Source organism: Gymnoscopelus microlampas (genome assembly GCF_963454915.1).
Source record: "Gymnoscopelus microlampas genome assembly, chromosome: 12".
Classification (NCBI taxonomy): Eukaryota; Metazoa; Chordata; class Actinopteri; order Myctophiformes; family Myctophidae; genus Gymnoscopelus; species Gymnoscopelus microlampas.
This window is the reverse complement of record NC_139949.1, coordinates 47,330,587-47,351,997: the sequence shown is the minus strand read 5'-3', so window position 1 is coordinate 47,351,997 and position 21,411 is coordinate 47,330,587. Positions and strand designations below refer to the sequence as shown.

Below are 21,411 nucleotides of genomic sequence, written 5' to 3'. Positions count from 1 at the left end.
ATCGTTGTTGTCGGGCAGAAACCTCTTATCTCCATATTCTAACTTTTTGTATTTCTTTCGTAAATTAATGCCCTATTGATCATACCACAGAGTCAGGCACACAAAAGCATCAAAATCCAGCAGATCCGCAAGCTCCAGTTTTAATCCTGTCGATCTGTAATAATAATACAAATCTACAAAGTATAACTATAGTAACTAAAGTTTTCAAATAATTGTAGTGGAGTAAAAGTACAATATTTACCTCTGAGAGGTAGTGGAGTAGAAGTAAAAATACCTCAAAATTGTACTTAAGTACAGTACTTGAGTAAATGTACTGTACTTAGTTACTTTACACCACTGGCAGTCTGACACAGACGCTGCTTCTATAACTGAATTACGTTTTATACTTGTACTTTATCGGGATAGCCCACAAGCCGCCGCCATCCTAGTTCTTATTTTCCCCCGAGGGGGTCTGTCATCACCATGCACGTTCCTGTGATTCCCCAGGATCCCTAGTCGATGAAGAAAGCATGGAGATTAGTGTGTGACGACTGCCTGCCCCAGTAACTATATCCCACTGGCAGTGGAGACACCATCCTCCTCGCTAGATGAGATGAGATGAGACAGTTCTGATGGATTCTGTTGCTTCCACCACATTCAGCCAGTTCTCCGTGTGCTATACTGCACTACTCTGTCTCTGCCAACCCCCACTGTTGTTCTGTGGAGGGAGCCCACCACCACCACATGTCTCTTCTGATAGATACACACACACACACACACACACGGTGTCACCAGCTGTTTTTGAGTGGTGCCAACCACTCCTATATCTGACTTTGTCCGTGTGTCCGTATGTATGTATGTATGTATGTCCAATAAACAAACATTGATGACAACATCAATACGGGGGTCAATACGGGGCTCATCAAACGCACCAATCTCTTCACACTGGAGGAGTTTCACCGGGGAGGGGAAGGAGGGCTTAACACTATCTCTTAGATCAGAGGTCTTCAACGTTTTCAGGCCAAGGACCCCCCTAGCTGAGACAGAGATGAAGCAGGGACCCCCTCTGTATTGTATAAAATTGTGATTCAGATTTAACTTTTTTTTTGTTTACTTGGTCTGCTCTTTTTTCCCTCTACACCCAACACCAAAAAATCATATCACACAAAGATTTGGCGGACCCCCTGTAGTAACTCTAAGGACCCCCTAGGGGTCCCGGACCCCCTGTTGAAGACCCCTGTCTTAGATCATGCAGTACATGGGCAACTGGCGGCCAGGGGGCCACATGCGGCCCCCACATTCACTTAATGCGGCCCGCAGGTTAATATCGGAATGCTGATGTATTATTGATTTCAGCTTTTACAATTCCAAACATGCAAACATGGCCTGCTTTAATTACTTCAGTCTATATTAGTAGCTTAATGTACAATGTCTAATGTATTTGTGTTTAAAAGTTCGTGAACATAAGTATGACTGAATGCATTTGAAATTAAATACTTAATGTTTCAGGATTCCAATTCCAAAATAGCAAAACAAAATCTGGATTCCAATTCAAAAATAGCACAAAAGAATCTGGATTACAATTCAAAGATTGCAGATCTACAAGCTCAAAACGCGACGCGCTTTGAGCTTGTAGATCGGCTATTTTTGCTACTTTTGTGTGACATAGAATGGCGGAAAAAAAGTTAAAGTACGGAGAGACAGTATATGCAATGTGGCCCTCTGGAGTGAGTATATATCTCTCTCTCCATCATCAAAGTTGCCCACCACAGATCCCACCTCCTATCCCTGCTGAGTGAACAGACGGACCAACACGTAGGGGTCGCTATAGTGTGGCGACAAGGACCCGATCCCTCGCTGGCTTAACCCACCCACCGCGAACACTGCCAATGGTGTTCGTCGGAGGGGCGCCCGCCCGCCCGGGCACCGAGCCGGAGGCCCTGCTGCCTGCCACACATTTCTCCTGGACCTCCATGGTGGTATAGATGCAGGATGAATGGATTTATCTTTCTTTCTTTTCTTTATGCCAATTCCCCTCATGTATAGTTCCTGTCACTGCCAACCCCTACTCTACTGTTTGGTCTCTGGCAGTGTTGATTTTTACAGCAAATTTGGATTTAATCATAGTCTTTTCAATAAAGTTCTGTTTAGTTTCAGTCATATTTTAGTCATCTGAAATGTTTTACTTTTAGTCTAGTTTTAGTCGACTAAATGTCATAAGATTATAGTTGACTAAATATACAGTTGATTTAGTCGACTAAAATGTATTTTGGCGGTGCCTTGATGGCGTCGTAATGGCTGATTTTACACTTGGTTGCATGCAGGAAATTGCCGATCTACAAGCTCACAAGGTGTCGCATCGCGACGTGTTGTGAGCTTGTGGATCTGCTATTTTCAGAGCACAACACCGAGCGCAACCAAACATAAAATTACTTGTCTTTCTTTTAGTTCTACTGGATCTCTTCTCCACTAGTTCTCCCTAACATGTTAGTCTAGTTTTTATTTGTTGACAAAATTGTCAGTATATTTAGTCTTAGTTTTAGTCATCATAGCTTAGTTTTTATTTAGTTTTCGTCAGTGAAAAAAGGTGGTCGACATAGTTTTAGTCGACGAAATCAACACTGGTCTCTGGAGGGTGTAGAGTAGACCAATGGTTCTCAAAGTGGGTTTCGGGGGACTCCCGGGGGTCCTTGAGGGAGGGGGTTCCAAGGGGTCCCCAGCGGCAAAAATGAAGAACACTTCTTCGCTCCATGTTTGTTCCACCTCCTGTTGCGTGACAGAGGGTAACGGCGGTGTAATTACACAACAGCCTGGAACAGAAGCACAGAGTGAGAGAAGTGAACGACATCATAGCAGAATAGTGGTGAGATGTTGCGTAACACATGTGACATAAGCGGTTACTTAGTTTAGTTTAGTGTATTTGATCATCTTCACCAGTATCAATACAATCATACTGTACATCAACATAAGCAAACTGTTACATAGTTAAAGGTGATCAAAAGGCATAGGCTGAAGCTAAAAGCTCATAAGTGCCTATCCTTCGAACATAACCTTAGTTTTATCGAAAGGTCTACAGTAACCAAGCCAAACAAACAAAATAAATGCCATCTACCTGGATCCATATGTATGCTATTTGCCCCTTGGAAATGCAGGTTCCACACAGAGATTCCAGACTAATATCTACAGTACGCAGTGATATTAGAAGTCATGAGCATGGCTGCCACAGTGCTGTTACTTTTCTGACACACCCCGTAGCCTATTCTACAGAAATCCAGCTTGGCCCTCAGCACTTGGACTACCTGGGCACATTGGAATGGTGATATACTGTAGCATGTACTTACAAGTCATCAAAGTGCAGTCAGAGTGCACAGTCTAATAATACAGTGCAAAAAGGTCAAACAGAGGTGCATCTTAAACTAGGTGTTTCGATGTTTTCATGTCCACTATTTCATCCCTATTGTATAGTTTGTGTCTGTCTGTCTGTCTGTTTGTGCTGTCTGTCTGTCTGTCTGTCTGTCTGTCTGTCTGTCTGTCTGTCTGTCTGTCTGTCTGTCTGCCTGCCTGCCTGCCTGCCTGCCTGCCTGCCTGCCTGCCTGCCTGCTGCTCATCCACTGTGACTCATGCATCCTGCCCTTTTATTTATTTCATTACCTCTGGTTTTTCACCCTGTGTGCCGTTCCTCTGCACCTGCTAATGAGCCCATGGTCATGAGCAGATGGCGGCGACGTCAAACCCACCTGAACCTATTATTAACCGCTCATTTTTTGACTCAATTTATCAAAGGTAGGGTAAGTGATTTAATTTGGTTAAAATAACTGTTAAAGGGATATTTCACTTTCAAAAAAACTTTTGGTAATTTTATCGTCTACTCAGGCTTTTGTGAGCCCCCCAGACCGTTTTTAAGTTGCTTGATTCAGTATTTAGATATTTGATATTAATTTTATCAGACACGCCCCCTTCCTATACAAACCCATTATAACTTCAAATTCCATTTTTAACATGTCAGATTCATCAAAAACACCCGTCCTTGGTTCTGCTGACTCACCCTGCCCTCCTAATACATGAGGGGGCCGTGTTTTTTCGATAACCTTTTTCATTTATTTTTAATATTTTTTTGGGAAAATGAAAAAAATGTAATACAATAAAAAAAAAATTTAAATAAATGAAAAAAGTGATCGAAAAAACACAGCCCCCTCACGTATTAGGAGGGCAGGGTGAGTCAGCTGAACCAAGGACCGGTGTTTTTGATGAATCTAACATGTTAAAAATGGAGTTTGAAGTTATAATGGGTTTGTATAGGAAGGGGGCGTGTCTGATAAAATGAATATCAAATATCTAAATACTGAATCAAGCAACTTAAAAACGGTCTGGGGGGCTCACAAAAGCCTGAGTAGACGATAAAATGACCAAAAGTTTTTTTGAAAGTGAAGTATCCCTTTAAATAGCTCTAAATTCTGATAGCATTCATGGCTATAGAGTGTTTGGGTGATTGAGCTATAGAGTGATTGTGCTATAGAGTAAACATTTTGTTTTTAAATGTAAAAAAAATAGCAGATGTACAAGCTCACTTCGTGCCACGCTGCGAGCTTGTACATCTGCTATTTTTGAATATAGCCAACGTATAAGGTAGAGTGTGTTGTGTGGGGTAGTGTGGTGTCGTGTGGTGTGGTGCATTAGGGCTACGGACCCCCGTAACTCTAAAGGTCCTTACACACCGGGGGCGTTTTTTTCATGCGAATAATATGTTTTTTTTTAACCTTATAAAGTCAATGCAAGCTTCCACATCAGTTTCGCGGAGCGAAAAAGCGCCTTTTATTTATTCGGACCGAGTCCGAATGTTGCGTATATTCGCATAATCACCGGTGTGTAATGACCTTAAGAGTGCACATTTGGTTCCTATATTAACTATCAATCATTTAGCAGTGGACCCCCTGGGACTTTGAGAACCAGTGTGGTATAGAATTGGTATAGAGAGATCATGCAGGCTCTGTAGTCTGGGGAATAAAAACGGGACTCCGTCTTTCCTTAGTGTTTCTGTTCCGTTTTAACAGTGGCGTGCACAGACATTTTGAGGGGCAGGTGCTCAAGTAAATTAAACTTTTTTTTGTTTACTTGGTCTGCTCTTTTTTTCCCTCTACACCTATACCTCTTTGCCAAAATTAGCCGATCTACAAGCCCACAACGCCTCGCAGCGCGAGGCGTTGTGAGCTTGTAGATCTGCTATTTTTGGCTAAAGTTCTCCTCAGAAAAGGGATGCTAGGTTTTGAGTGGTTATGGTAAAAAGAAAAATCATATCACATAAAGATTTGGCGGACCCCCTGTAGTAACTCTGAGGACCCCCAAGGGGTCCCGGACCCCCTGTTGAAGACCCCTGCTGTAAACTGGAAGAAAAAAAAAAACTTTTTTTTTTCTTTTCAAAAGGGCACTTCTGGTCAAGAGGGCAAAGGGCAGGTGCTCTAGCACCACCTAGAGTCTATCTGTGCACGTCCCTGCGTTTTAACCTCACAAAAACTATGCCCTAGACCTAACCTTAACCTTTAACCTCACAAAAACTATGCCTAACCTTAACCCTAACCTCAAAAACACTATGCCTAAACCCAACCTCAAAACCACGCCTACCTGGGCCAGTGGCTCGGCCAGAACGCTAGGCTGGGCCAAGGCAGGAGCGGGTGGGCATGCATCCACACATTGGAGTGTGTGTGTGTGTGTGTGTGTGTGTGTGTGTGTGTGTGTGTGTGTGTGTGTGGTCTTTTGTGTACCAACAACGACCAACAGAGCGAAAAAGAACTGCTGTTTATTGTATTCATATTAAGCAAGACGATCACGCAAAAAACTAACAAAAAACATCTTGATGGAAGAAAGAAAGAAAGACATTATGAAATGTATTCATGTATTTATTTATATTAAAAAACAATATAGGCCTATTTTTTTTTTTTTTTTGCTAAATTGATTGGGTGGGCCAGCTTTCTATGTGGGTGGGCCACGGCCCACCCAGGCCCACCCGTGGCCTGGCCCCTGACCTGGGCGAAACCCCAGCAAAAAAAGAGAGAGTCTGGGAATAACAACTAGACAGCGCCCTGGCTGCCACTGCTGCCAAACGAGGGGCTGATGTATTCCATGCCAACCTGGCCAGACAGCGATAGCTGTAGCTGCTACACCTCTCTGGCCGTGTCTCTTCTTCACTTTGGCTCTCTTTGTCTACATACCCGTCTCTCTCTCTCTCTCTCTCTCTCTCTCTCTCTCTCTCTCTCTCTCTCTCTCTCTCTCTCTCTCTCTCTCTCTCTCTCTGTGTGTCCGTCTGTCTCTCTCTTTTCTCTCTTATCTCCCCCGAGACACAATGTACGAAACCAGCCAACCTTCCGACCTGCAGACAGACAGGAAATTGCCATATATAGGCCTCTATCTTCATACTGGAGGTGTCATAAGCGCTGCTCTCTCTCTCTCTCTCTCTCTCTCTCTCTCTCTCTCTCTCTCTCTCTCTCCATGGTGTTTCCATAGAAACAGCGCTTTGTTTTCCCTCGGTGGCAGGGAGACGGAGAGAGAGAGAGAGAGGTAGAAACTAGAGAAATGGAGTGAAAGCCAGAAGTGAGGAAGTAAACAAGACACCAGTCAGACCACTGATTGCCACCGAGGGACTGATTTTCTGTCAACAAAACATCACATCGCCTTGTGATGTGCTGAAAAAGAAAAAGATTTTTCATTTTGCTTCGTTGTCAACAAAACGCACAGAGAGTGTAAAGCATTGGTTCTCAAAGTGGGGTCCGGGGACCCCCAGGGGTGTATCAGGGGGTCCCCAGCAAAATGTGTTAATACAGTATGGCATCACAATCATTTTAACCACTTTAACCTTTTATACTTTGGCTATTCAAAAATAGCAGATCTACAAGCTCATAGCGCGGCACCGAGTGCCGCGCTATGAGCTTGTAGATCTGCTATTTTTGAAAAATCGTGAAAATGTGTGCAAATCATTGAATATATATTTTTAACAGCAAACATTTGTAATTCAAATCTTTGCTTCTGGGGATCCCTGGAACAACATAATTTTGAGATGGGGGTCCGCGGACAAATACGCTTCATTTTGGGGGTCCTTGACATGAAAACGTTTGAGAACCACTGGTGTAAAGAATAATAATATACGAGCAGGACATTTTGCGATCCATTATGTCATTAAACAAACATTATGCGAGCATCATCGTCTCTGTCTGAGTGGAAACCTCATAATGTCCAAAACAGGCTCAAGAGCTTGTAGATCTGCTACTTTTGATACTTTTGTGTGACGCTGTAATATATGATCAAGTAGGGCATTAGGCCTATACTTAATTTACAAAAAAACACAAGTTAAAATATGGAGACGGTTTCTGCCCGACAACAACAATATAACACAACAAGCCTGACCCACACACGCACGCACGCACGCACGCACACACACACACACGCTACCAGTCGTCTCAGAACCCACTTGGTTTCCAGGTCAGCATGAGAAGGAGGGGGGGAGGGGGGGCTTGAGAACCACACGACCTGCTGGCTGTGAGTTCAGATTTATTCAGTCCCACTTAAAACGAGGTGCCATTCTAAAGTGGGACTGCATGCCGTCACTGCTGGAACGAACAGCGGACAACGTTCTACTTTAATCTGCAGAGTCTGAAGAAAAGACGCTACGGAAGAAGTAACACAAGTACCCAAAGACGCTTTACATGGGTGGGAGGAGAAAACAGGAGAAATCTACTTTATTAGGAAAAGCATTAAAGGCAGAATAGGTAACTTTGAGCCAAAGTTTAAAACAAATATCTATATATTTATTTTGCATTGTTTCCCTCTATCAGCCACTATATAATTATGCCGGTGTGTTTTTCTGCAGAAAGGCACATCCCTCTGGCTGTATTTTGGTTTTGTTCCACTGTTTATATTGACATTCATCCCTTTGCAGAGACTGAAAAGTCTGTGGGGGGAGAGAGGGGGGGCTCTGTTTGGAGTTCTTAATTGATTAATTGAGTGCATCCCATATCGTTGGGGGGCAGCAAAAGCAGAAGCCCTATCGCCCCAGGTATGTTACTCGGTCTTGGGGACCTCAAGGAGGTTGGCGTCACCAGACCTTTTTATGCTTTTGTGTGACGCTGTAGTATGATCAAGTAGGGAATTCATTTGCGAAAATATGGAAATAAGATGTTTCTGCCTAACAACAACAACAACAACAACAACAACAACAACATTCTCTTCAGGTGGAAACCAGTGGCGAGAACAGGATGGGGGGGTGAGGTGAGAGAGAGACAGACAGACAGACAGACAGACAGACAGAGAGGATGAACAGTATTTTGTTCCCTTTCATTTACAGTCCCTACTAGACCACTGTCACCACCACACCACCCCACCCCACCCCACCTCCGTTGCTTCCATGACAACCAGACGGCGAGAGAGAGAGAGAGAGAGAGAGACAGGCAGACAGACAGACAGACAGACAGGACAGAGAGGGGGGGGGGGTTTGGGGGGGGGGTTAGGAGGTTATGGATGTAATGAGTTTTCAGACAGACGCTGCATCTCAAGTGCCCTCCTCTCCGCACGCCTTAATAACCTCCTTACTTAGCAAACAGGATGCAAGCCAGCGTTTGAATTAGCAACACGTACACCCAGACCACGTTTTAAACACTTTAATCATGAAAGGCACCGCGATGTGAAAAGGGGAAGTTGAAAGGGAAAAGAAGCCCCTTTGGAAAAGGTTGGTGGGTGGGGGTGCAGGGACCCCTAATTGCCTGTTTCCTGTCACTCTTTTGTAGCGTTTAAACGAAAAAAAGAAAGTAGAAAAACGCCTGCAAAATGATCAATAGAGAAGGGTTTGGTTTTGAGGTTGGTGCAGGGATCATTGATGTGCACTGCTCACTTGTCTTTTGATTTCAACTGAAGTTAAACACCAGATCAATACGGGCTCACGCCCACTCCGCATCGCGGTTCGTTTAGAGCTTGTAGATCTGCTATTTTCAGCTTAAAGGAATAGTTCACCCCCAAAATGACTTATTGTCTATCGATTAGTCCCCCCATGGAGACTTGAATTCATGGATATTTTTTAGTTTTTGTCACATTCCTAAGCCAATAATTTGATGATAATAATGAAGATGCTAATGTATTTGGTAAGAGACACTGGTTATCATTATTGGTTTAGGAATGCGATAAAAACAAAAAAATCTCCCTGAATTCATGGTGTGTGTAATTGATAGAAAATAAGTCATTTTTGGGGTGAACTAGTCCTTTAAGTAGATGCTGAACACAGTGTGTTACCACTTTAGATTCTACACCACACACTTTGCATGGCCTCTTCTCTTAAGCAGCAGCTGTCATCCACAACTTAATATGCACACACACACGCACGCACGCACGCACGCACACACACACACACACACACACACACACACACACGCACGCACGCACGCACGCACGCACGCACGCACGCACGCACGCACACACACAGAGACATGCAGACCCACAGGCACACTGACACACTGTCTGATCCGACGCGCACATTTGAATTAATTTATTTGGATCTGCACAAAAAGCGCAAATACATACGTAATAGATCCGAACACTGATCAGAAGAAGAAGGTTACGGTCAGTCCGGATACAACTGCTGCACATGCTTATTAACATACACAGAGGAAAACACACACACACACGCACGCACGCACGCACGCACGCACGCACACGCACACGCACAAGCCCGCACAGTCACACACACCTGAAACCAATCAGGAGGATATTTCCGTTCAGAGAGGAAATGAACGTTGAATAGTCTTCCGTCCTCTTCTTCCTCCTGCCATCCGTCTCTTTCTTCCCATTCCTCTTCATCCTCTGCAGGGGTCCCAGGGCTCGTCTTCGTCGTCCTCGTCCACCAAAGCGTCTACCAGCTCCATGGAGGACGGGGATGCAGAGGTCACTGAGGGTAAGGACCACCATGGTGTTTATATACACGTTCATCCCATCTGATCAGCGTGCTAAACAAGTGCTTCTCAAACTTGTACGTACCAAGGACCCCCCCCCAATATATTTTATAAAGATTTATTTTGGGGCTTTTATGCCTTTTATTGACAGGACAGTAGGCTGACAGGAAATGGGGAGAGAGAGATGGGGATTGACATGCTGCAAAAGCCATTGGGATCGGGACTCGAACCCGCGACACGCTGTCAGGCTAGTCTAGGTGTCTGGACCCCACGCCAACGGTCCAAGTCATTTTTGAATTATATTTGGCCGCAGACCCCCATCTGAAAACGTTTTGTGCCAGGGACCCCCAGAAGAGAAGTTTAAAAGTTTAAAAACAAATAGCCTACAAAATTATTTTAGATATTTTCAAATATTTTCAAAAATCTGATGTACAAGCTTGCGGCACAGCACAAAGTGCCATGGACCCCTGGGGGTCCCCGGACCCCACTTTGAGAACAAGTACCCAAGACTATGTGCTGCAACTTGGAAAAAAGATTTGTTTTAATATATAAATCTTCTCTCTGGCAGAAAACCTTTTCAGAAGGGGGGTCTGTGGCCAAATACATATTAGTTTCGGGGTCCTTGACATGAACCACTGCCCGCAGTTTAAGTCTTGTTTCTGATGTTCTTCTCACACTTCTCACCTGCTGCACCCACAGCTGTAGCGGACATTCCTGTGGACGAGGTTCCCACGGTGCCTTCCTACATACAGTCCCGATACAAGGTGGGCCGCACGCTCGGCGACGGCAACTTTGCGGTGGTCCGGGAATGTGTGGAAATATCCACAGGCCGAGAGTACGCCCTGAAGATCATCAACAAGGGGAAATGCAGGGGAAAGGTAAGTAAGCAGGAATTATTTGCATTCAAAGGTGTCAGTGTTTTTTTTTTTTTTTTTTTACTTTTGGTTCCATGGACGTTATGTTTGTGGACGCAAACAAAAAGTGAAACAATACTTTTTTTTTTAAATTAAATGTATTTTTTTCAATCTGTTGTTAGTATGTTAATACAATATAACTTGTACAATTGGGGTGGTTATATTTTTTCTTCCTGCTTTTCTATTGAGACATTTAGATCGTGTCAAAGGTCATGTCTCACCTAGACACAGGATCTGACACGAATTTTGACCTGATGTGTCAAGATTCAATTTATCCCCTGAGCAAGCAGGCCGGCTCTATTAGCTCAATGGTAAAAATGTCAGACAGCACTTGTGCAGGAAACCGCGTTCAAATCCGGGGTAGAAGAGGAAAGTTACATAGTGCAACTTTAAAGGTAGGGTACTGTAAGTGATTTTAATTCTGGGTTAAAACAAAACAAAACAAAACAAATATAATAGGTTAAAGCAATATTCTGATAGTAATAATTGCTATAGAGTGTTTGTTCAGTAACATGGGGTCTCCCCGTCTCTCCAGCTCTTTAATAAACAGGGGGGGAAAAATCAGGTGAAAATCAGAGAGTACCCATTTATCAGCTTCAATTTTACAGTGTCCCAGTTCCAATTTTGTCTGCTCATTTCTTTGTGTCATCACTTCCAATTTCACTTGTTTAGCCTGTGTCCTGTGTGAGTTCTCTCTCCTAATTGGATCAAATTGGTACCCCGGCCTGAAAATGCAATTTCTGAGAGATGGGGAGACCCCTGTTACTGAAGAAACACTCTAATGAGTACTAGCCCAATGTAGAGCTATTTAACACTTATTTTATATTATAGGAAAAGCACTTACCCTTTAATAAGAAGACAAATATTGTATTGTGTATGATGACTCCACATATTGTCTCTGTCTGGTTCAGGACTCAAATTCAAAAACATCAAAAGTAGCAGATCTACAAGCTCAAAACGTGTCGCTTCGCGCCGCGTTTCGAGCTTGTGGATCTGCTACTTTTGATGCTTTTGCGTGTCGCTGTAGTATGATCAAGTAGGGCGTTAATTTACGACACAAAAAAAACACAAACAGTTAAAATATGGAGATAAGAGGTTTCTGCCCCGACAGCAACGATATATATTCACTGTCATGAAACTTCTGCTTCTCCTCCTTCTTCTTCTTCTTCTTCTTCTTCTTCTTCTTCTTCTTCTTCTTCTTCTTCTTCTTCTCCTGTGTTCACCATGCAGGAGCACATGATCCAGAACGAGGTGGCCATCCTCCGCCGGGTCAAGCATCCCAACGTGGTCCTCCTCATAGAGGAGCTGGACACGTACGGAGAGCTCTACATGGTCATGGAGCTGGTCAAGGTAGGCCTGTGTGTTGAGTACATATAAGTATAATCAATTTCACACCCCATGAAGCCTTGAATTCATGGAGATTTTTCATGCACCGAGGTATGTATCTGTCACCATCAGGTGCCTTCAGATGCGAGAACAACAGGCAGCCGAGCGATTCAAACGCTCTAGGTTGTTATTGTTGTTGTTTTTTTGGACGAGCACTAATATATTCATTTAGTCACGTAATGAATTCCTGTGCCTTTAAATTGGATTGAAATGAACTCCAACTGCGGGGACAGAGGCAGTAACGGGGGAAACAAGTACCCAGGGCTAGAGCTAATGGCATCCAATTGTCTGGGCAGGTGATACATTCTAATGAGACACACACACACACACACACACACACACACACACACACACACACACACACACACACACACACACACACACACACACACACACACACACACACACACACACACACACACACACACACACACACACACACACACTCACTCACTGTGAGAATCGGTCCTGGGCCCGCAGCGGTGGCGTGTTTCACATTTCTTTGGCTCTCTGCAGGTCCAGAAGAAATGTTTGTGCATAATTCACGAGGCAGCAGTGTGATCCATCTGTTGGTTTTATAGAGTACTACAGAATGTAAACGAGACGATGTGTGTCTTTGTGTGTGTGTGTTGTTTTCTGTGTGTGTTTGTAGGGCGGGGGGGGGGGGGGGGGTAGTGAGAAGAATGAACGCGACTGAGTGAAACAACATGGATGAGAGAGGTGGATCTAGAGAGAGAAAAAGAAAGAGACAGAAGGAGAAAGAGAGAGATGGACAGAAAAGTGAAGACAGAAGGGGAGAGAGAAAGATAGGAGAGACAGAAAGATCACCGGAAATAGAGAGAAAGAAGGAGAGAGAGAGAGAGAGAGAGAGAGAAACAGAAAGAAAGAAGGAGAGGGAGAAAGAGAGAGAGAGAAAGAAGGAAAGAGCAGGTACGATGGATGTGGCATTCAGAAGACCAAGGTAGCTCTGGGTCAGAGAGAGAAAGAGAGAGAGGGTTGTGCGTGCGTGCGCACGAGCGTGTGTGTGTGTGTCTGTGTGTGTGTGTGTGTGTGTGTGTGTGTGTGTGTGTGTGTGTGTGTGTGTGTGTGTGTGGTTGTGGCCGAGCTGTGACATTTGTCAGTGTTCACATTTTAATGAGTGTCTATGTGACTGTGAGTCTGAACAGGCAGAGAACAGCCCTATTTTAAGACTCTATCTGCTCCACATACTGTATAGGAGGCCGAGAGAGAAAGAGGGGGAGAGGGGTAGGGAGAGAGAGAGAGAGAGAGAGAGAGAGAGGGGGGGGGGTTAGGGAGAGAGCCAGAGGCATTTAGCAGGTAGCGAATACTACTGAGGGAGAGAATAAGAACAAGGCAACAACAGAGAGAAAGAAAGAGAAGAGGAAAGATAGAGAGAGAGCGAGACAAAGAGGGAGGGAGGGAAGGAGAGAGAGGGGGAGAGAGATTAAAGATTAAAGAAACAGGAAGAGAGTCTGAAACAAGGACATGGTGTTAATAACCTGTGTTACATGAAGTATATAGTATGATATATTATACAGTAGTACAGTATAGAATAGTATAGCATACTTTCATTAACAAATCGTTGTTGTCGGGCAGAAACCCCCTTTTTCTTAAATTAGTGTTCCTACTTGATCATACTAAAGAGTCACACAAAAGCATCAAAAGTAGCCGATCTACAAGCTCGAAATGTGGCGCGAAGCGAAGCATTTTGAGCTTGTAGATCTGCTACTTTTGAATTTGAATCCTGAAAAGTAGCTGTTTTGGACGTAATGTGACATATGTGACTAATTTCCACCCGACAAAGACGATATATATACTGTAGTACACCCGTGTGAGTTCTCTCTCCTGATTGGATAAAATTGGTATCCCGACCTGAAAAAGCATGTTCTGTTTAATCAAGAGCTGGAAGGACAGAACAAACACTCTATACCAATGAGTACTATCAGGATAAAAAGCAATTTAACACTTATATTAACAAAAATATATCACTACCCTACCTTTAAATCAAATACCCATATTTAGTCAAGAAGAAGAACATTGTAAATAGAAGAATAGCTGTTTATTGCAGCCATGTTATACTCATGATGAACTTCTACCTCCATGATGGTGACATCACAGTGGCACTTTAACGTATATGCTGATTGGTCAACTACTCCAGTCGTTCTCAAAGTGGGGTCCGGGGACTCCCAGGGGTCACTGAGGGGGTTCCTGGGAGTCCCGAGCAAAATGATTGATAACAACCAAAGGGTCCTGTAAGGGTTCATTTTGGTTCAGAGTTATGTAAGTGATACAGCTAACGCACTAATGAAAATAACAGAGAAAGGTGGAGGTAGTGTTTGTTATTTGTCAGAGCACATTGTCCCTGTTATACCATGCTCAATTACCACATTAAAAAGAGAGGCTGTGTTTATGTTTTAATATCATAAAAAAAAGCAGCAAACAAAAGCTACTGTATGTTGTCTTGGTAACCGCTTGTTCAACAAACAGCTGCAAGCAGTTTGTTTGTTTGTTTTCTATTGTTATGCAATGGCGTTCCTTTTATAATGACTATTGTTATATCATGCTGTTTGAGCACTGATTTAGAACTGTGATCATACTTTACGTGTCCTGACATGACATACCATATAAAAAGGACACAACCTGTTTGCCAAAAACATGTATTTTCCATATCCATGGTATAACACCCTAAACTGCATTATACTGTATACATTATGACTTATTATAATAATTATAATGACAATGAGCTTTATTTATCTCCTCAAAACGCCTTTGTGGAGAAATGAGACATCAAAAACAAAACATTGACGCAAAGCTGAATATAGATTTATTAGAAACACATCTACACTTACTGATATAGTATACTATACTATGATATAGTATATCGTTTCTGTCCGGTGGAAACCTCATATGTCCAAAACTGTTACTTTTCAGGATTAAAATTCAAATGAACAATTTGAGGTTGTGGATCTGCTACTTTTGATGCTTTTGTGTGACGTAGTATGATCAAGTAGGGCATTAATTTACGAAAAAACACAACACGTTTTGAGCTTGTAGATCTGCTCCTTTTAAATGTTTTAATTTGTTCCTGAAAAATAACAGTTTTAATGAGAATGAGAATAATGAGACAGAGACGATATATTTCTGTATCCCCAGATGATGTTTAACCCAATCGACACCTTAGTGAAGTGTACACTTTTATGTATTTCTGAAAACGTCCTCCAGTTAAATGAAGAAAGAACTAAAAACAAAAAAATATTTTAGTCATTGTTGTAGTCCTATATGGACAACTGAAATGTCACAAAATGATCCTTTTTGTATCCTCCGGCAAAGATCTTTAGAGCTAGAGTTTGAACATTTCTCTCTTAGGCTGATGCTGAAAAGTTATTGCATGGTTTTATGTATTACCTAATAGCAGGCTTGATTACTGTAATGCTCTCCTGTCTGGTCTACCAGAAATAGCAGCTGGTTGGTTACACCATGTACAGAACACCAGACAGAGATTACATAAAGTACCTGCATTGGCTGCCTGTCAGTTTTAGAATCTATTTTAAGATACGGTAGTTTTATTGGTTGTTAATTAAGCCATTCAATCCGGGAAAGCACATGCGTCATTAAACATTTTAGCTATATACTGTATATAGCTACGATGTCTCACTCCCACAAGTCATATTGTGACTTTTTGGGACCAAACGTCATACGGTGACAAATAAGTCACGGCAAATAAGTCACATGTTGACTTTTGGGGAATATGAGTTACGATTCTGTCCCTATCGGAACATAATTTGAACGGCGTGAGTAGGCTCAGTAGGACTTCGCAACGCTTGGCACGACGACTCGTCTGACGGCTCGCTCAGTGGTGCCTCCTGTGGCTCAGGTCCGCTTGAGATGGCACGCCTCCATCATTTTAACTGTTTTTCAGCGAACCGTCTTGGGTCCTGCACTCCAGGAATGCTAAAGTGGCCTGCATGTCACCATTTGACTGGACGGGTACCCTTCAAGTCAAACAGTGACTTGAAGGGACGCTTGCGAGCCTAGTGGGTTTCAAGCGTAAGAAGGCCTTTTTATTATCGGTCTAAATGGGTTAAATCAGTAAATGGCGATGCACCTGCCTATTTATCTGAACATGCTTTTTTTAGGTACAGTATGCGCCCGGGAAGCTTTACTGTAGATCCTCTGACACCAGTAGTCTGTTAACCGTTCCAAAGGCTAGAACAGAAGGGCACGGGGAAGCAGTTATAAAACAATTCTAATAATAGTTCTTCATCCTCCTTCTCCAGGGAGGAGATCTGTTCGACGCCATCACCTCCACCACCAGGTACACCGAGAGGAACGCCAGCTTCATGCTCTACCACCTGGCCAACGCCATCAAATACCTGCACAGCATCAACATCGTGCACCGAGACATCAAACCTGAGAACCTGCTGGTGAGACTCTGTGTGTGTGTGTGTGTGTGTATGTGTGTGTGTGTGTGTGTGTGTGTGTGTGTGTGTGTGAGATTGCGTGCGTCATTGTAAACCTGATAACACACACCTCCTCCCTCCCACCTGGCTTCTTGAATGAGTTACGAAATGAGAGAGAGAGAGAGAGATAGAGAGAGAGAGAAGGATGAGTCATCTGTACTGCCCTCACATCTCCGGTTCTCTCCTCCTTCTCCATGCCTGTTCTTTTCCTTTTCTTTCCTTGAAATCCCTCCCTCTCTCTCTCTCTTTCCCTCCCTCTCTCTCTCTCCCCACCTACCTCCCTCCCTCTCTCTTTATCTGTCTCCCTCTCTCTCTCCCTCCCTCCCTACCTACCTCCCTCTCTCTTCCCCTCCCTCCATTCTATCCTTTAGTCCTTTCCCTCCCTCCCAATGTTGTTGTTGGCGTTCCTGAGGCACCAGTGCAACATAAATAATAATAACAGTCATTTCAAAAAACACACACACACACACACACACACACACACACACACACACACACACACACACACACACACACACACACACACACACACACACACACACACACACACACACACACACACACACACACACAGTGGGAGAAAAGGGGGCGAAGTCATTCTCAGCCAAGTAGAGCCTTAAAATAACACTTTGGACCACAAAAACACATTTGCGACAATATCCGTTATACAGTATACAAGCTAACGCGTACGTAGGGCTTAAGTGGTTTTCAGCTCAATTCATCTGGTTTGCTGACAGGAACAACTTATAAGCTAATCAGTTCATTTCAGCAAACAACACATATTGTTCCACGTCAGGGGTGAGCCACCTTTGATTACTTAACGACTTTAAACCCCAGCATCCTTATTGTGGGGAAAGCTTTCACAGGAAAATAGCAGATCGACAAGCTCACGACGCCACGTGTTGTGAGCTTGTCGATTGGCTATTTTCAGAGAATAGCAGAAAACAGAAGAGACACTTGTATAGAGCCCTGAGAGCAGCGGTGGAAAAAGTACTCAAATGTTTTACTTAAGTGAAAGTATCAATACTGCAATGTAGAAGTACTCTGTTACAAGTAAAAGTCTGGAATTAAAAAATTACTTGAGTACTAGGTATTAGTATGAAAACGCGTTGCGATGCGAGATTGACATCATTCCAAACTTCTCAAAAAGTTCTCTCTGAACTCGATATTTACAATTTTTAGTTTACCCCAAAAAACATCTACAGTACCAAAACAAACAGTGAAAAACACCCAAAGATAGAGAGAGGGTAGTGTGTTTTTGCAGGTAAACTACTCCAGTGGCTGATGGCTGTTGGTACAGAGGGAAATTATTGTTTTTAAAAAAAAGTATTTATTGGTTTGTTTTGTAAACACAGGACAAAATACATTCTATGCCTTTAATAATGGTTGTACCTGATGAACTAGACTGTCGCCTCCCACGTCATACAGTCTGGGACTCAGAAGCTCTGATCATGATTAAAATATAAAGTCGATGTGAAGCCTCCTCCCCACTTCCGTTTCGTCTTTACAGTCGCGCAAATCTATCCGAATATTAATCAAAATCATCTAAGCATATATAGCTAGCTGCTTAGCAGAAATGGAAATTTAAAAATAAAATGTTAAAGAACGACTTCACCGCTTTTCAACCTATCTTCAAATAATTGGTCCTCACTAATACTCATGATAAAATGGTACAATTTTTTTCTACTTGGTCTGTGTCTCATAGGAGGGCTGTGGACAGTCCAGAAACCTGTCTACCAGTGACATCATCGTTAGGCATGATTTTGTAGATTTCACATTTTTTATTTAGATTTTTATTAACACAAGAACAATGGCTTCTTTTATTGCATTGCAACTTTCCAGGAATAGAAAGCCTGCAGTTTCTATTAGCTTGGATTCCCCATTGATGATGTCACTGGTAGACGGGACTCTGAACTGTCCACAGCCCTCCTCTGAGACACAGACCGAGTAGAAAAAAATTGTACCATTTTATCATGAGTATTAGTGAGGACCAATTATATGAAGATAGGTTGAAAAGCGTCCTTGAAGTCGTCCTTTAAGATATGTCAAAATATATTTTTGTGAACGGAAGTGCCAGCTTCCTCTCTCGGATTTCGGGAGGTGTAGTTCCAGACTCTATATTGCATGCGCCGATTGTGGGATAGTTTTCTAGCTGGCTACGCGAGACTACCGATGAACCGATTGATCAATTCAGTAGCCTTAATATCTGATCACCTGGTAGATCAGAAAGAGGTGGTTTCTCGGCTCCGTTCCGTACGGAGAATAAATGATTTGTTCCTAACGCCTCGTCTCAGCAGCCAAATCAGAGCCCTTGTTGTTTTGTCGTTTGTCTGTTTTTTTTTACTGCAGTCTCACCAACTCTGTGCTCTACGTGGGCTAGTGTTGTATGTCACATTTTCAGGCATTTAGCCTAAGTACGTAATTACATGCACTCACATAGACGCCCACACACACACACACACACACATACACAGGCAGCCATGGGCACTCGCACGCATGCACGCACGCACACACACATGCACACAGACATATCGTCTCTGTCGGGGTGGAGACCTCATACGTCCAAAATTGCTACTTTTCAGGATTCAAATTCAAAAGCATCAAAAGTAGCAGATCTACAAGCTCGAAACGCGTCGCTTCGCGCCGCGTTTCGAGCTTGTAGATCTGCTACTTTTGATGCTTTTGTGTGACGCTGTAGTATGATCAATATAGGGTGTTAATTTACGAATGAAAACACAAACAAGTTAGAATATGAAGATAAGAGGTTTCTGCCCCGACAACAGCAGCGATATTCACTTGCCAGAGCATATTGTAGTGAGTTGATTGCAGTGAGCTTGAAGCCTGCATTTGTTTAAACAGATTATACACACATTACCTCGGCGACTGGAGAGACAGGGGGTTTATAGCCTTGGCACAACGACACACACACACACACACACACACACACACACACACACACACACACACACACACACACACACACACACACACACTGGTTACATAACAGCAGACATGAATCATGTTCCAACTCATTGCATAAATTTACTATTCTGCTGTCATCATGTGTGTGTGTGTGTGTGTGTGTGTGTGTGTGTGTGTGTGTGTGTGTGTGTGTGTGTGTGTGTGTGTGTGTGTGTGTGTGTGTGTGTGTGTGTGTGTGTGTGTGTGTGTGTGTGTGTGTGTGTGTGTGTGTGTGTGTGTGTGTGTGTGTGTGTTGCACTTGTTTGTGTATACCTCCAGTTATACAAGGCTCCCATGCTAATCTGAGATTTTGAGAGTGTGCGTGTGCGTGTGTGTGCGTGTGTGTGCGTTTGCATTTGCGCACACACTTACACATGTGTGTGTGTGTGTGTGTGTGTGTGTGTGTGTGTGTGTGTGTGTGTGTGTGTGTGTGCGTGCGTGCATGCACATGCGGTGTGTGCACGGCATGTGCGTGCATGTTATTTAGACAGATGCCATTACAGGTTCATGTGTTAACCTGGCATCCTATATACAGTAGTTTGTTTAGTTTCAATGTACAGATTATTTATTTTGTGATACTGTTTATACCGATGATCCTAGATTACTATTTCTATTCATTAAAATGTGTTACTTTGTGTTTACCTTGCTTACTGTAAGTCGCTCTGGATAAATCGTCTGCTAAATGCATAAATAAAAATTATACGTTGTGTGTGTGTGTGTGTGTGTGTGTGTGTGTGTGTGTGTGTGTGTGTGTGTGTGTTTGTGTGCGTGCGTGCGTGCGTGCGTGCGTGCGTGCGTGCGTGCGTGCGTGCGTGCGTGCGTGCGTGTGTGTTCTCTCTGTCTCCAGGTGCACACTCTTCCAGACAGCAGTAAAACCCTGAAGCTGGGGGACTTCGGTCTGGCCACCATGGTTGATGGACCCCTGTACACCGTCTGTGGGACCCCCACTTATGTAGCACCCGAGATCATAGCAGAGACCGGGTACGTACAGTACATCGCTTCCTCTGGACTGTGTATCACAGTGGTTATCAAACGTTTTCGTGCTTAGGAATCTCCAAATTGATATATATATATTGATATTGATATTGATATATATATATTGATATATATATATATATATATATATATATATATACATGGCCGCGGAACCCCCATCTGAAAAGAGTTTGTGCCACTTTCGAGAAAAAAACGTAAAGAAAAAAACTTCAAAAATAGCAGATGTACAAGCTTGCAGGGCGGCACGAAGTGACGTGCTGTGAGCTTGTACATCTGCTATTTTTTAATAGCCAAAGAATCAAATATGGATAAATGGTTTAAAAGGATTGTGTTGCTACAATATTGAGTATACAGTAATAACTGCATAATAGTGGACTTATAGTCCATGCAATGCATTGTGAAAAGTAGGGTGGTCACTAATGCAAACCCTGAAAGACAGAAGTTTATCTGGCTCATGGGACGGCAATGACGTCATTGACACCGCTCTAAATAGGTGTTCCGAAATGCGTTGTTGTTTGGCCGATGAGTTCACTATCCTCTACATAGAACTCCCTATAGGGAGCAGTACACCCACTTTGGTGGGTGTACTGCTGGGGACCCGAGGGGGGAGAGAGCCGTGTCGAGTGTGCTGCGTATAGGGAGTATAGTGAATGAGTGAATGATTTGGGACACAGCCCTATTGTCAGGCGCACATGGAAGGACTCAGAATGCAGAGGCAGAAGGCACTGAAAACAGGCTTTATTCACAAAAAACGTCAAAGGCAGGCAAGGGGCAGGCAGAGAATAAACA

The 21,411-nt window shown here is 43.3% G+C and overlaps 1 protein-coding gene across 2 annotated transcripts in view; it reads left to right on the top strand.

Moving 5' to 3' along the window:
• The window catches only part of dclk1a (doublecortin-like kinase 1a), a gene marked incomplete at both ends in the record, with an annotated part of 117,484 nt that overhangs the window by 90,608 nt on the left and 5,465 nt on the right, over positions 1-21,411 (top strand). For both annotated transcript variants that reach the window (XM_084074822.1, XM_084074821.1), the window contains 5 exons: positions 9,823-9,907; positions 10,611-10,783; positions 12,050-12,169; positions 16,483-16,629; positions 20,474-20,607. In XM_084074822.1, coding sequence (XP_083930948.1) covers positions 9,823-9,907; positions 10,611-10,783; positions 12,050-12,169; positions 16,483-16,629; positions 20,474-20,607 — 659 coding nt within the window. The remainder of the gene's footprint in view (positions 1-9,822; positions 9,908-10,610; positions 10,784-12,049; positions 12,170-16,482; positions 16,630-20,473; positions 20,608-21,411) is intronic.